Source organism: Trichosurus vulpecula, chromosome 8 (genome assembly GCF_011100635.1).
Source record: "Trichosurus vulpecula isolate mTriVul1 chromosome 8, mTriVul1.pri, whole genome shotgun sequence".
NCBI classification, from domain to species: Eukaryota; Metazoa; Chordata; class Mammalia; order Diprotodontia; family Phalangeridae; genus Trichosurus; species Trichosurus vulpecula.
Window position 1 is genome coordinate 229,591,442 of NC_050580.1, and position 16,507 is coordinate 229,607,948.

At 38.2% G+C, this 16,507-nt stretch overlaps 1 protein-coding gene across 6 annotated transcripts in view; it reads left to right on the forward strand.

Moving 5' to 3' along the window:
- Window positions 1–16,507, forward strand: part of NIN (ninein) — a 229,254-nt gene that overhangs the window by 152,941 nt on the left and 59,806 nt on the right. For 5 of the 6 annotated variants that reach the window (XM_036734513.1, XM_036734512.1, XM_036734517.1 and 2 more), the window contains 2 exons: window positions 9,847–9,960; window positions 16,256–16,402. In XM_036734513.1, the coding sequence (XP_036590408.1) occupies window positions 9,847–9,960; window positions 16,256–16,402 (261 nt within the window). The remainder of the gene's footprint in view (window positions 1–9,846; window positions 9,961–16,255; window positions 16,403–16,507) is intronic. The other variant, XM_036734515.1, reaches the window with a different exon arrangement.

Sequence of the window (16,507 nt, forward strand, 5' to 3'; positions counted from 1 at the left end):
TGTGACTCACTTGGATACAAAGGTTCAGGATCTGTAAGATTTGTAGGGGCAGTTCTTACTTCTCTGTTCTGTTTGCTATTAAGCCCCTTATCTTGGTACATTTTTGTATAGCTCATTAGTTGGAATACCATATATTTTTCTAAAATTTACCCCTGCTTTCAATGGAGCAGTAAACATTTCTTTCCTTGTCATTCTATTCTGATGTTGAAACTGTTGGCTATGTACCCTTCTTTCCTGAAGAAATTTATTAATTCCCCAGTCTCCTAAGTCACTTAACTGTGATATCTTATCCAGCACTTCTGAAAGAGGGTTCCCTACTTCTGCAATCAGCAGAGTCAGAATCACATGTTTATAAATGGAGGGTGCCATCTTACCTATCAAATTCCTATGAGAGACTCCCAAGAGAGTTTCATAATAAACTTCAGCGTTCTGCAACATAATAGCAGGCTTCATTACCTCCTCCTTTAACTTTCTTGTATAGTCCCTAATTGAATACCAAGGTCTATCTGCAGTAGGCCACATAGTATCAGCAGGATATTCCTCTTTACAGCCTGTTGCAGCCAAAGCCAACAAATTGGTTGCTTGTTTAGTTCTTTGCAAATGATAATCCCTAAAAGCTTGCTGTACAAAAGAGTTCTGACGAATACTTATGAATTTCATATGATCCAGAGAATCTACAGACACTCCTGCGGCCCCTTCATCACTGATTCTCACCATCCAAGATATTAATGATTCTCCCATTCTCTGGGTGAACTTACTCAAAATGTCTGTGAATTCCTACTGTGTAAAATCTTCCAAAACCAGCCTAAACTGAGTAGTATGATCTTGTTTTTCCTGCTTCCTCCACTCTATGGGGCGCACTTCTCTTTGAGAAGTCTGTTGTGATACTGTAACACTCAATGGTGGCTTAGAAGTAACATGCCACAAAGCATCACCTCGTGCTGGAGATTCTGAAATCGTATCCTCCTGTCTAGATTCTCTGCCCCTGTTGAGGTACACTCTTGACCTCCCTGGCTCCCTCTGCCTTCCAGCTGAATTTACAAGGCTGTTAGCTTCCTTCTATTCTGCCACCTGAGTTCCTCTATCTTGATGTGGTATAGGCTGAGTATTCTCAGATGTTTCAGCAACTGTCTGAGCCTGAGTTCTCTCTCCTAATATTCTGTCTCTGTGTTCACATACAATACGATAGACTCTGAGTAAAATCCAGCCTTGTCTAGAGATCGCTTTTGGGATCCCCATTCCTGCCTCAACTGTAACCTCTCTGAGGCATTGCTCCAAATATCTTAGTTACTCCACTCTGTAGCTTGTGCTTCCAGTCCTCACAGAGACCAGTGCCCTTAGAGCATTCCCTTGCAAGGGAACAGTAAGTTACATCCTTCCATCCTGGGACAACATTTCTTCTTCTAAAGCCCTCGTACTTTTAAATAGAGATCTTATACCTTGCGATCCCATCGTCATCGCCAAATATAACAGTAAGGTAATAATAACAAAGTAGATGATAATTGTCAAAATGCCTATGTGGTTCTGTATCGCAAGGTATACGAGACTTTCCACATGGAAGGTAGAAGTAAACCATTTATTCAGACACCAGAGAACCATATCCCATAAGCCATTTATCTTATCTATCAGAACAGTAAAACATTCCACACACAATATCACAACCTAGAGCCTTGCCATCCTAAAACTTCTCCAACCCCCTGCTGCGATCACCCCAAAGATAAACTCACAGTACAGCTAAGTCAGCCTGTTCAGTTCTAACAATCATGAGGGCAGCCATAATTGCTCTCTCTCTCTCTCTTTCTCTCAGCATTTCCTGTGACATAACTTCCTTTTCCTGTCGGGAGGCTCCTCCCACCACAGGTGTTTTAGGCTTCCTGTGATGTAAGCAGGTCACATAGCCTATTAATGGGTGGGATAGATCTTCTAATCCAAATTGGTGCTGCAGATGCCCAGAAGACAATCCAGTGAATCTTGAAACTAAGGCATAGTGTACTAGTGTACTTTAATTTTTCTGTTTGAAGTCTAGTATTCAACACATATTTATATCTTTTTATTCTTCTTTGATGCCACCGCCATGAGTAATACATCAGGGCTCCTGGGTTCTTTAATGATGCCACTAACCAGCATTTCTTTGACATAGATTCTTAAATCTTTCAATGTGAAGAATGCTTGTGGCTTCTGTCTTTATCTATAAGATTTCCAAGGAAACCTCGGGTCCAGCCTGCCTACCTGTGGCCTCTTCAGTCTTATTACTACTCAGGAAGTTTTTCATTAGCCATGGATCTAGGGCCTAGGCTACTGGCCTATGTCTGTCTGAGGCCTTCTTCAGTGGTCTGGAGGTTCTTCCTGGATCTGAGCCTCTTCAAATTACCAGTTCCTGACTCCTGTGTAGATTCCCTTAGGTTTTACCTTAACCCCTTTCTGCCTGCTCTCAGTTAGTCCTCCTGGATTTCATGAAATTCATCAACACCTCCCACAAGTTTGGGTATTGAAGGAGTATCCTGAAAATCTAATCACTTGTCTCTTTTTTTGAACTTCTTTCCAGCCACTGATAATCTGAATTAATTCCTCAGTGGTTATCATATTCCTACCCTATAACACTCTCCACATCCTAGTGATTCTCAACCCCTGCTTATCATAGTACAAACCTTATTCCCCATCCTCTTGTTCCTTCTCCCTCATTCACATCCCTTAAGTTATACCCTTTCCACTCTGTTTCCTGGAATGCCTAGTTCAGGGTTAATAAGCTTGTTTTTATCTTAAACTTTTTCCTTTCTCACTTCTTCCATCTCCTGGCATTCAATAAGAACTTAGCATTTTCCTCCTGACCCGGCATCTCTGACAAGCCTTTTGAGGGCTATTTGTACTTTTACTCCTGTACCTCACTGCCCCTCTCCACTGCTTAAAAACCCCTCACTTAATTTGACTAATGCAGCTAGTTATCATCCTATATCTCTCCTTTTTTTCATGGCTAAACTTGAGAAAGCAGTCTATAATTCTTGGCCTACACTTTATCTCCCTACTCAGTTCTAAACCTCCTGCAGACTGGCTTCTAACCTCATCATTGAACCTGAAACTTTTTTCAAAGTTACCAATGATCTCTTGATTGCCAAATCTAGTGGCTTATTCTCAATCCTCATACTCTCTGATATCTGCAACCTTTGACATTCTCAATTATTCTTTCCATCTAGATACTCCCTTTTCCCTAGGATTTCATGACATTATTCTCTCCTACTTTTCCTCCTATGGGTCTGACCACTCCTAGGTCTCTTTTGTTAAATCTTCTTCTGGGCCACTTTTATTAACCATAGGTGTTCCCCAAGGATCTGTTCCTTGTCCTCTTCTCCCTTTATATTATCTCAGTGATGTTGTAACCAGTCAATAAATATTTTTTAAGCTCTGGAGTGAAATGAAATCTCAGCTTAACTAGGGAGAGATCTGTTTCCCTGAGAACTCTACTCTTAGCAATATCTAGGGGCAAATGAAGGATATGCTCTATGAATGAAGGGATATGTTAGGGTACTGATTTTTACCCACATAGATTATGGCTCTTTGGAATCTCTCATTAACCATTCAAAATCTGGGCTTTGCCTCTTCTTCCCCCATCTCCACGTTTTTTCATTTCTGTCTCATGAAGCAGTGTCTTAGCTGATGAGGAGTCATGTCTCCCTTGATATATGCAATATCACAGGACTGTCCTTCAGGGGACTGTTAAGCCCTGTTGATGAGGATGGGATTGCTGCCGTGCTTTTTAGCATGTTTTCAGCCATGTTGTCAAATGCCTTCAGTGAGAACAAACATGGCATCAGCTACTGCATTGACTATTTAACTTGAAAAGGGTACCAGCCAAGACTAAAGAGGAAGGATTATTGGTGCATGAGTTGGTTTTTTTGTTTTTGTTTTCAGGTGATTGTGCACTCATTGAAGCCTCCAAAGCTGAGACTAAGCAAAGTATGGATCAGTTCTTTGCATCTTGTGCTAATTTTGACCTCACAGTTAACCCCACAAAAACAGGTGCTCCATCGGCCAGCACCACTCTCTTCCATACACAGAACCATTGGTTATAGCAAATGGAGAATTTTTGAATATTTTTGAGTAAGTTCACTTACCTTGGCAGTATGCTTTCTAGGCATGTACACATAATGAGGTTGACACATGCATTGCCAGAGTTAACTCAGTGTTTGGGAGGCTCAAAAGGAAAGTGTGGGAAGGAGGTATCAGACTGCCTACCAAACTGAAGGTCTACAGAACTATTGCGGTGACCTCATTGTTGTATGCCTGTGGAATCTGGACAGTATATAAGCACCATGCCAGGGAACTGAATCATTTCCATTTGAATTATCTTAGGAAGATTCTGAGAATCACCTGATGGGATAAGATGACAGATATTGAGGTCCTTTCTTGAGCTAAACTGCCAAGCATTCAAGCTCTACTGGAGAAAGCAAAATTAAGATGGGTTGGCCACATTGTTTAAATGCCAAAAGTATGCTTGCCTAAAGACTATTTTATGGAGAACTCACACAAGGCAAGTACTCACATGGTGGTAAGAAAAAGCGATGCAAGGACACTCTCAAGGTTTCTCTGAAGAACTTCTGAATCGATTGTATGACATGGCAGACGCTGGCACAGGACTGTCCAGCATGGTGTGCTGTCATTAGAGAAGGTGCTGTGCTCTATGAGCAAAGCAGAATTGAGGTAGCTCAAAAGAAATGCAAGATGTGCAAATTTAGAGAATCCTCCCCAAAAGGACTATTCGTGCTTGAGCTGTAGTAGAGCATTCTGAGCTCATATAGGTCTAATTAGTCACTGTTGGACACACTGTAACTTGACTCTAACATAGTGGTGTCATTTTGGTCATCCTTGAGAATGAAGGACAGCAACCAGCCAACCAAACCCTCTTAAGTTTGGAGTACATATACAAAATAAATACAAAGTTATTTTGGTTTGCGGGTGGGAGACCTAACACCTGAGGAAATCAGGAAAGACCCCTTGAAGGAAATAGAAGAGACTTTAAAGATTATATAATTTAATCTTTTCACTTTAAAAACAACAAAGCTAATGATAGGTTAAGGATCTTGTCCAAGGTCATAAGTAGTAGACTCACCATCCGTCTAGATCTTCTGACTCTTGATTCAGTACTTTTAAAAACTATTCTGTGCTGCCTTTACATATTGATTCAGCCAATATTTTTTAAATGTCTACCATGGCAAAGAACTTGGACAGTCTTTTACTTTTTGTGCCTCAAATAATGATTTGGAAAATTCCATGGTAGACATGGTCAAGAGACCAAAGGACAAAGATTTCAGTCCCAGTTTTGCTACTAATTATCTACCTGGCCTGGAGGAAGTCAGTTGATATTCTGAGTCTCTGTTTATTCAACTGTAACATGAAGATAGTAACACCTGCCTAGATGATCTCACAGACTTGTTGTAGAGATCAAATCAAATGTGCTAATATATATATGAAAGCTTTTTTTTTTATTACTTACAGCTTGGATTAGTGGTTTTTCTCCCACTTACAAGTAAATTAGCTGTTCCAATCCACTATACTTCTTCTATGTGAAACCCACAACATTTGTTCTAGAAATATAAGTCAATTATAGGATATTCTTTATCATATTTTACAGATTCTGAGCAAAGCAGCATGGTATAGTGGACAGAGCACTGAAATTGGGAATCTGGAAGATCTAGGTTCAAATCTCACTTCAGATACTTACTAATTGTGTAGCCCTGAGCAAGTCATGTGACTTGGTCTTTAGTTTCCTCATCTCCTCTAAGACCCTATCCAGTTTTCTATCTCTGACCCTCTAATCCTTTGATTGAAGGGAGCCCAATGTAATAGAAAAACCCTGGGCTCTCTTTTTCTGTTTTATCATAAATTTCCCACTTTCTACAATACTTTATCTCTTTAATCCATGATGGTACTGTTAAGTCAGTTATTAGGGACCCGAAATCACTTCAGTAATTATGGATAGGGGATAGAAAATGGACCTGATTTCATTGGTATAGGATATTCTCAAGTAAGGAAATTGTCTCTACTAATAAAGATTGTCACCTTTTCTATAATTTATGTTCTTAGAAGGTAGCATAGAGTTTTGAAAAGTTAAGTGACTTGCTCAGTGTCACATAGCTAGCATGTGTCCAAAGTGCAACTTGAATTTATGTCATTCTGTCTTCAAGCCTGGCTATCCAGTATGCCACATTGCTCCTCACTGCAATTATAGAACCTCTTACATTGAAAACAAACAAGTAGAAATAGAATTAACAGGTTACTAATGAAACCAGAGTTTACAGTGCATGTGAGAAGAAATTGCAAGCCACTTTTAGTGAAGCAGGCAACCTGTATAGCAGTTTCATGTTACTTCCTTAATGGACTACCATTTTTATCCAGTGGATATGGTGCAGTATGGATGTCTTTTCTCTCCACCTCCACAAGGTTTTTTTTTTTACTCTATCAAGTATACTTAATTTGTCTCCATTTAAAACTGGAATTGGTCCTCTTTTCTACTACAACTACTACTGCTACTGCTACTACTACTGCTACTACTACTGAATCTAAATGTGGGAAGGAAATATTTAAGAATGAGGTATCAGTTTTGTTTTTATTTTTGAAATTAGAAGGTTAAAAAAACCAGAAATGTATGAGAGATAGAAAAAATAATGTTTATCTTTTAAAATAGATTCTGATCGTTCATTAAGACTATTTTGGAGGCTATGTCTTGATTTCATTGAATTCTTAGGGTAGATAATATACCATCACCACTGTCATTTAATAACAAGCTGATTTGGGCATACTCTCAAACATACTCCAAACCTATACATCATCAGAAAATGTTTTGGCTTGATTTTATAACAAAAACTGATATTTAAGTCATACAGTGGTACTGGTCCGTTCTCATCTACTTTGCTAGTGGCTTGTTTTGAAAGGGTTACAGATTTTAAAATCATGTAGAAGCAGTATATCTTCCATTACAGAAAATTTATTTCAATAGATATAAAAAATGAAATTGTTTTCAAACAATTTGTTATTTAAAATTATAATTTAATACTGTCTTCAAAGTCTCTAATAAAATCAGAGCCAAAAGATATGGAATGATATACAGTATGATACTATGCTCATGGAGAAGGTTTTAATTATTAATTCTTTTCACATAGACTGACTCAGTCACACACACATACTTAAGTTTTTAGCTAATTTTAAAATAGGGAACACTGGCACAAATAAAAAAATGAATATAATTAAAAATAATGACTCTTAGAAGTCAAGGGAGCACAGGAAAACAATCAGACAAATGGCATGTTTTTTTAACGTCGTCATTTCTGACCTAAACCAAACGGATGTTAATGGTGTTAGGAAAAGAATTAACACAGAGGTTTTTGATGCTTTTACACTTTTTTTCTTCCACTTCAAGCCCCAAATCCCAGTTTCTTAATTCAGTGTCATGATAACAAACCCAGTTCTTTCTTCAATCCTAGTGCTCTTCTCTCTCCCCAGTGCTTGTATATAACATATTGTTTAATATATGTTCACTCTTCAATAACATTTTAGCAGCTTCACAGGGTTATAGAATTTTAGAGTTGAAAGGAACCTCAGTGCCCATCTAGTCCAATCTGTCACCAAAATTGAACACAATTCCTGTTCTTATGCCTTAAAGCTAGATTTCAGAAAACATTCTTTAAAAATGCTTATTGATACTTTTTAACTTTCAGTTCAGCAGGCTACAGAAACAGGAAACATTTTGTGAAAGCTAATTTTAATATCCTAGTGTTTGTATACAGCCTGGAACATTACTATCCATTAAAATATTTTATTTATAAATACCATTTTATAAATGCAACTTGATATGTGATGAAAGGATTTTGTTCCCTCTTCTTTTTCAGATGCCTAGACATCTAGTTTTCTCTAATTTTCAGAGTAAAATTTCTAGAACGTTAAGCTACAATGAAAGGTTGTTCAAAGAAAAAGCTCTAGGTGAAAAACTAAATAGATGTGGTGATAATGTTGTTTCTTCCACATCATAATGAATGGAACTTTCTCTGTTACTTTGGAAGGGGTACCTACTATGTTAAGCTAATTTCTTCAAATAGCATATATACTTTTCTTCAAAAAATATTTCAGGTGCTACCATACCAGATCTACCGAATTCATTATTACAATGGTAATATATTTAATTTAGTAGTTGCAGATGTTCTTATTTTACAGATCTTCACATTCTTTACAATAATGATAACAACAACTAGCATTTATTATAGTTCCTACTATGTGCCAGAAACTGTGCTTTACAAATATCATCTTGTTTGATCCTCACAACAACCCTTCAAGATAGCTGCTATTATTAAACCCATTTTACAGTTAAGGAAACTGAGGCAAATTTAGATTAAGTCCCTTGCTCAAGATCATACAATATTAAGTGTGTGAGGCAGGATTTGATCTCTGGTTTGCCTGAGTTCTTCCTGCCCCGTGTGCAGCATGTGAAGGGCTTTTAAAGCTAAATAGAGGCATTTATATTTTATCATAGAGGCAACAGGGAGCCCTTGGAGTTATTGAGAAGGGGAATGACATGGTCGGAATGACACTTAATGAAAGTCTCTTTGGTTGGAGTGAGAAGGAAAAACTACAGTGGGGAAAAGACTTAAGGCAGGGAGAACAATTAGGAGGCCATTGCAATGATCCAGGCAAGAGATAATGAAGACCTGAACTAAGGTAGTAGCTGTAGGAGGGTAAAGAAAGAGTAGATACAAGAGAAGTTATGGAGATATAAAATATAAAATTTGGCAACCACTTTTATTTGTGAGGTGAGGCGAATGAGGAGTCAGTATAAACACTGGAAGACTAGGAAACTGTGATACATTTGGCAAAAATAGGGAAATACCGAATTTGAAATGTCTGTATTAGAAATGTCCAATAGCCAGTTAGTGATACAGGATTGAATTTCAGGAGAGATTAAAGCTGTTAGTCAACATAAGAGATGATAAGCCCATGGGAGATGATGAGATTGCCAAGGAAAAGAATATAAAGGGAGAAGAGAAGAAAGTCCAGAGCAGAAATTTATGGAACAGCCCGAGTTATGGAACATAAATGAATGATAAGCCTACAGTGGAGACTGAGAAGGAGTGCTCATGTGGGTAGGAGGAGAATATAAGGCAAGAAAAGAAAACCTGCTGTTAGAAATGTCCAAAACCAAAATCTCACACAGGAGTGAGCAAAGGAAAACTTTATTATGGTTCTCTCAAGAAGCAGGCACCCCACACTAAGTTGCACTAGTGCACCAATACAGAAGCAGAGCAGCTTATGTAGATTAGTTGATTAAGGTCCCTCCCTTCTAGATTGGGATTGGTCTCTATCTTTCTGTGTTATACTCTTCCTTCCACTCCCACTACATACTACTCCTTATCATATTACCTTACTCACTTTATGCATTGCATGTACAGAAAAATTTTATGCAGGATGTATCAGTTAATATTCATGAAGTGATTAAGCATGCATATTTCAGGTCTAGCTTACCCTTTGCCCCACTTTTGATTACAGACCCAGTTGAAACTTTTTTCCCCTTTTCTGAGAATTGTTTTTGGAAAAAGAGACTAGTTCTCCAAGAAGAAAACCTCCCTGCTGTGTGGAAACATAATAAAAATTTTTTTTTAACATCTCACAATCCCTAGGTTGGTTTCTTCACTATTTGTGTTTAAAATGAAGCTGGGAGGCAGGATTTCTGTCCATCTTTCTTTCCTATACTTCCATTTTGCTAATAGTTAACTATTTTCATACACATAATAGACTTAAAATTTGAGGTAAGTTAATCTTTTGTTTTGTTTTGCCCTCCCCCCAATATCCCTATTACTGTAATAGTCAGCAAAATTAAGCTTTCTAGAGAGTAAAATTGCAACTATGAAGCTAGAACAGAAGTCTTGGGAGGACCAGAATGAAACATTGAAATCACAGCTTGCAGCTTCCCAGGAAAAGGTAAAGATTTCTTACTTTTTTGCCCTTGTCACTGCATCTTTTATGTGTATTGTTTTATTTCATTTACTAAAAAGAAACAATGTAGATAAGTCAATTGACATAGTAATACATACGAATACTTTCCCACAAGAAATATCTTTAATTACATATTTCTAAACCCTTTCCAGTGACCTATTTATTTTAAGCAATATTTGGCATGGTTACAGTATAATGAAAGAATTTGAAACCCCTTCTTCAAAATTTCTCATCTTAGGGATCCTAATTATCAAAATATGAGAGTAATAAATGTATACATGTACTTATGCCCAAATTTGAAATTTCACTTGGCAGAGATGGTTTACAGTTGTACCTTATACTATTCGTATTTTCTTTTAAGCTTTCTCAATTGGCCCTCAGGCTAAAAATTTAAGTTATTTTATACAAATATTCTAATGTGGTAATATATTGAGAAATCTGTTAGGTTTTTGTAATGGCAAGCAGGGTGGGACTTTTTGCTTTTTTTGTATTGGAGTGCTTCTCAGCACTAAGGAAATCAAGTGCCTTTGACTCTTGCCTTTCTTTCAATCAAGAGTCTTTGATTGAATTGTGAGTCTTTAATGACCTGCTTAAGTCATGGGAAGGCCTAGGTCACATGGGTTTGAGTCACATGGTTATGATGACTTCTGACCCTGAAGAAATGCATATATTACTCTGAGGTTAGCATTTTGCTTCTGGGGATCACTCATTGGAAGGATGTTCATGTAGAGACTCTGGGTAGCCCCCTGGCTTTGAAAACGCAGATGCTGGTGCTTCTCTCTCTGGTACCTATGTATGTATGGCTTTGGTAAGACAGCTAGAAGCCTGTCTATTGATTTAGGTTCTTTGCTGTGTTTATATTTTCTCTGTTTGTATTTGCTCTGAATTTCACGGTGCTGACTTTTCCCCCAGAACTAAGTGAATGATATATGTATGTTTAATTAAAATGAGATTGTAAACCCTTTAAAGTTGCTTTCCTTAGAAAAGCAGATCAAAGAAACTGTGCTAGCAACCTTCCTGAGTGCTGGTGTTATTGCCCGTACACAGTTAAAATAGATGCAAGTAACGTTGTTGTTACAATCTTTATTTTTAAATTAATTTATTTAATATATTTAGTTTTCATCATTTATTTTCACAAGAGTTGAGTTATGAATTTTCTCCTCATTTCTACCCTCCCACCCACTCCAAGATGGCTTATATTCTGGTTGCCCCGGTCCTCAGTCAGCCCTCCCTTCTGTCACCCCACTCCCCTCCCATCCCCTTTTCCCTTCCTTTCTTGTAGGGCAAGATAAATTTGTACACCCCATTGCCTGTGTATCTTATTTCCTAGTTGCATGCAAAAACTTTTTTTTTTTGTTTTTGAACATCTGTTTTTAAAACTTGGAGTTCCAAATTCTCTCCCCTCTTCCCTCCCCACCCACCCTCCCTAAGAAGGCAAGCCATTCAACATAGGCCACATGCGTATCATTATCTAAAACCCTTTCACAATACTCATGTTGTGAAAGACTAACTATATTTTGCGCCTTCCTAACCTATCCCCCTTTATTGAATTTTCTCCCTTGACCCTGTCCCTTTTTGAAAATGTTTGTTTTTGATTGCCTCCTCCCCCTATCTGCCCTCCCTTCTATCATTCCCCCTTTTTTATCTTCATCCTCCTTTCCTGTGGGGTAAGATACCCAATTGAGTGTATATGGTATTCCCTCCTCAGGTCAAATCCAATGAGAGCAAGATTTACTCATTCCCCCTCACCTGCCCCCTCTTCCCTTCCTACAGAACTGCTTTTTCTTGCCACTTTTATGCAAGATAATTTACCCCATTCTATCTCTCTCTTTCTTCCTCTCTCAATATATTCCTCTCTCATTCCTTAATTTGATTTTTATTTTTTTAGATATCATCCCTTCATATTCAACTCACCCTGTGCCCTTTGTCTATAATATATACACACACACATACACATACATATACATATATACATACACACACATATTTATATATATACATATACACACACACGTATATATATATATATATGTGTATATATATATGTATATATATATATATATTTATATGCATATTCCCTTCAGCTACCCTAATACTGAGGTCTCATGAATCATACACATCATCTTTCCATGTAGGAATGTGAACAAAACAGTTCAGCTTTAGTAAGTTCCTTGTGACTTTTTTTTCTTGTTTACCTTTTCATGCTTCTCTTCATTCTTGTGTTTGAAAGTCAGATTTTCTATTCAGCTCTGTTCTTTTCACTGAGAAAGCTTGAAAGTCCTCTATTTTATTCAAAGTCCATATTTTTCCTTGGAGCGTGATACTCAGTTTTGCTGGGTAGGTGATTCTAGGTTTTAATCCTAGCTCCATTGACCTCTGGAATATCGTATTCCAAGCCCTTCGATCCCTTAATGTAGAAGTGGCTAGATCTTGTGTTATCCCGATTGTGTTTCCACAATACCCAAATTGTTTCTTTCTGGCTGCTTGCAGTATTTTCTCCTTGATCTGGGAGCTCTGGAATTTGGCAACAATGTTCCTAGTAGTTTTCTTTTTGGGATCTATTTGAGGAGGCGATTGGTGGATTCTTTCAATTTCTGTTTTACCCTCTGGTTCTAGAATATCAGGGCAGTTCTCCTTGATAATTTCTTGAAAGATGATATCTAGGCTCTTTTTTGGATCATGGCTTTCAGGTAGTCCAATAATTTTTAAATTCTCTCTCCTGGATCTATTTTCTAGGTCAGTGGTTTTTCCAATGAGATATTTCACATTGTCTTCCACTTTTTCTTTCCTTTGGTTCTGTTTTATAACATCTTGATTTCTCATAAAGTCACTGGCTTCCACTTGCTCCAATCTCATTTTTAAGGTCAGTGGTGTTTTGGACCTCCTTTTCCATTTGGCTAATTCTGTCTCATTGGCTTTTTGGAGCTGTTTTGCCATTTGAGTTAGTCTATTTTTTAAGGTGTTGTTGTCATTGACTTGCTTTTCATGGTTTTCTCTCATCATTCTCATTTCTCTTCCCAATTTTTCCTCTACTTCTCTAACTTGCTTTTCCAAATCCTTTTTGAGCTCTTCCATAGCCTGAGACCAGTTCATATTTTTCTTGGAGGTTTTTGATGTAGGCTCTTTGACTTTGTTGACTTCTTCTGGCTGTATGTTTTGGTCTTCTTTGTCACCAAAGAAAGATTCCAAAGTCTGAGACTGAATCTGAGTGTGTTTTCGCTGCCTGGCCATGTTCCCAGCCAACTTACTTGACCCTTGAGTTTTTTGTCAAGGTATGACTGCTTGTAGAGTAAAGAGTACTTTGTTCCAAGCTTGAGGAGATGCGCTGTTGTTTTCAGAGCTATTTCTATACAACCAGCTCTGCCACACCAGCACACCTCCTTCCCCAAGAACTGCCAACTCAGACCTGACTCAGATCTGACTCAGATCTTAAGCAGGCTGTGCACTCCTGCTCTGATCCACCACTTAATTCCTCCCACCAGGTGGGCCTGGGGCCAGAAGCAACAGCATCTGTAGTTCTGTAGCTGCACCACCTCTGCTGCACCTGGGGCGGTGGCTGAACTGTGAACTCCTTTCACTCCCCGCAGCTTTTCCCATTAACCTTCTCTGTTGTCTTTGGTTTTTATGGGTTGAGAAGTCTGGTAACTGCCAGAGCTCACTGATTCGGGATGGTAGGGCCTGTTCCACCCGGCTCCTGGTCTGGTTGGTCCTGTGGCCGCCCACGCTGGGCTCTGCTCCCCTCCTCTCCCAGCTCCGTGCGCTATAGACCTTACCCAGTGACTGTCCACCTGTCCTGGGCTCGATCCCTGCTTCCCTCTGCTATTTTGTGGGTTCTGCAGTTCTAGAATTTGTTCAGAGCCATTTTTTTAGGTTTTTGGAGGGACTTGGTGGGGAGCTCAGGCAAGTCCCTGCTTTCCAGCCACCATCTTGGCTCCACCCCCCTGTTGTTATGATCTTAAACAAAGCTTATGATAGCTGTTTTTACCAGCAAATCAGTTTAACTCTGAATTCAGCCAATATAACTCAGAACTATCAAACGTAAGCTTGTTATGTGTTTTTAACATAATTTTACAAGAATATGGAGTTAATAAACAAAAGTGATGTTTCTTTTTTAAATTACCATTTCATTACCTCATGGCCATTGATTATATTTCTAGCTTCAACTTCTCTCATGAGCACCATACCATCTTTTCAACTCCAGATGTATATCTCTCCCTGGATAGTTTTGTCACCTGGATAGTTCATCATCTTTATCCAAAAACCTTCCCCACGTCCTGATTTCCCTCTTTTTGTTAAAAGCGTTAGCCAAAAACTTCACAATCAGTTTTTTTCTCCTCCCTCTGCCCTTATATTTAATCAGTTACCAACTTTCATTATTTCTACCTCCATTCACCTCAGTTCACTTCCGTTCCTTTCTACTCCATTTGACACCATCCTAATTCACATCTTAACTACCTCTCACTTGGACTGTTGCAATCACTCCCTAGCAGGTTTCACTAATTCTTTTTTCCTGTGTGGAATTGCCAAATTAATATGCATGCTATATAGCATTGATCATAGTCACTGCTCATTGGCTCCTCCTTGCCTACTGAGTAGACTAGCTTCTTTTTCCTGGAACATAGACTCTTCTTATTATGAGTTTCTAGTTTTATTTCACATTATGCTCCTTCTTAACCTATATGCCAACAAAACTAGTCTGTTCACCATTCCTCCAGTTATATTCCATGCTTTTCTGCCTGAATAGTTGTATTCAGTTTACTTTCAGGTGAATAACCTTCCGATTTATCTCTATCTATTGAATCCTGTCTATATTTCAAGGCCCAGTTCACATTCTACTTTGTTCATAAAGCCTTCCCTGATCTTTCCTCATAGCTAAAGGTGATCTCTCCCTTCCCTGAACTTTTAATACTTTTGTACATTATAAGTTTCTTGAGAGTTAAAACCATATCAGTTCAAGGGTCTTGAACATTTTAAGTGCTCAATATATGTTTGTTTAAATGATTGTAATTTTGAATCAATATTGGTAACCCTACCTGACAAGTAAGCAATTTTTGCAGTGCATGATTCCACATATTCAAAATGTTACCATCATTGAAAGTCATTTAATATTACCTAATTATGTATAGTATCAACAAAACATTCTACAGAGGTCTGTTTCTAGTCTTCAGTAGCAAATCCAGCATTGACAACAGAGTAGAAATGTTAAACTGATAACTGAACAACATTATGTTACGTAAATCATCCTAGTAGCAAAAAACTGACTAAAAGGACTCAATCAGAATGTTGATGAGCCATTATAAACTTTTGGTTCTCATCAGAGTAAACTAATGTACCAAAAGGCACTGCCTGTGTTTATGTGGTTCAGTAGGACAAAGTATTATTTCTTTGGACATCCATCTACCACATTATGTGTTATGAGCCACATTTGTATCCAAATTTTAGGTGTTTATAACATATTCAATTAGGAACCTATGGAACTATTATAATTCCTTTTTTTAGATGGAAAGATATAATATATGAGCAAATTAAAGCTTATTTCCTGAATTCACCAAAATGTGGCAATTCTTGTCTTCCACTGACCTAAAAGACAAAATGAAATTGCTGAATTATAATACAGACAATTCTGTCTTACATAAATTGATTTTATGTAAAGAATTCTGAAAGAAATCCACATTCTAAAAAAGAAACTATGTTAACTTTACTGTACAGTATCGTGCTCTCTCTTTTTCTCGACACCATCTGCCACCAGCTTGTATAGCCCCTGGGTGTCCATCTGTGCTGGGGTACCACATCTGTCTCTGAGCCCCCACATGTTCATTGTCCTCTCCTGTTTGTGTCTGGCTGCCACATGTCAGACTCCCCCATGCTCTTTCACTCAGTTCTGCCAGAGCCCCACATAGCTACTAGCCCTGGCCTCTGTTTTCTTCCACCTCTTGCTCTGGCTTCTCTGTCCCTGTCCCCCATGTGTCCTTTAAAAATGTTCTGGCCCCTTCCCTCCACAAGTGGGCAGCTCTCTTCCTGCCCCCTCTCCCTTCCCCAGACCTGTGCAAGTTTGCATTACATAAAAATCTCTTTACGTAGACATCTGTACAGAAAAGTCCACTTACATAAAGCAAGAACTTTCTCTGCTGTGTAGAAGTGGAAGGAACCTTGACAAGCTATCTTGTCAATTCCATTGTATTCATAGCTATATTATTGAAATGCTCAGTGATGAAATGTCAAAAGAAGGCATATGGTTTGTTAATGAACATAAAAGTACATATTTGTCCTTGGAATTCAGGTTCAGAATTTAGATGATTGTCTACAGAATGCTAACATTCAGATTTCCCAAATGAATTCAGACCTACAAGTGACCCAGCAGAAAAATGAAGCCTTAAAACAGGAAGTGATGTCACTACAGAAGCAACTAAAGAATGTCAATGGCAAGGTAACTTGTTCAAGGGATGCCAAATACTGGGCTTAATTCAAGGGTAATAAATGATGACATCTTCATGGTGAAGTGAAATACATAACCAAATGATTATTCAGAGTC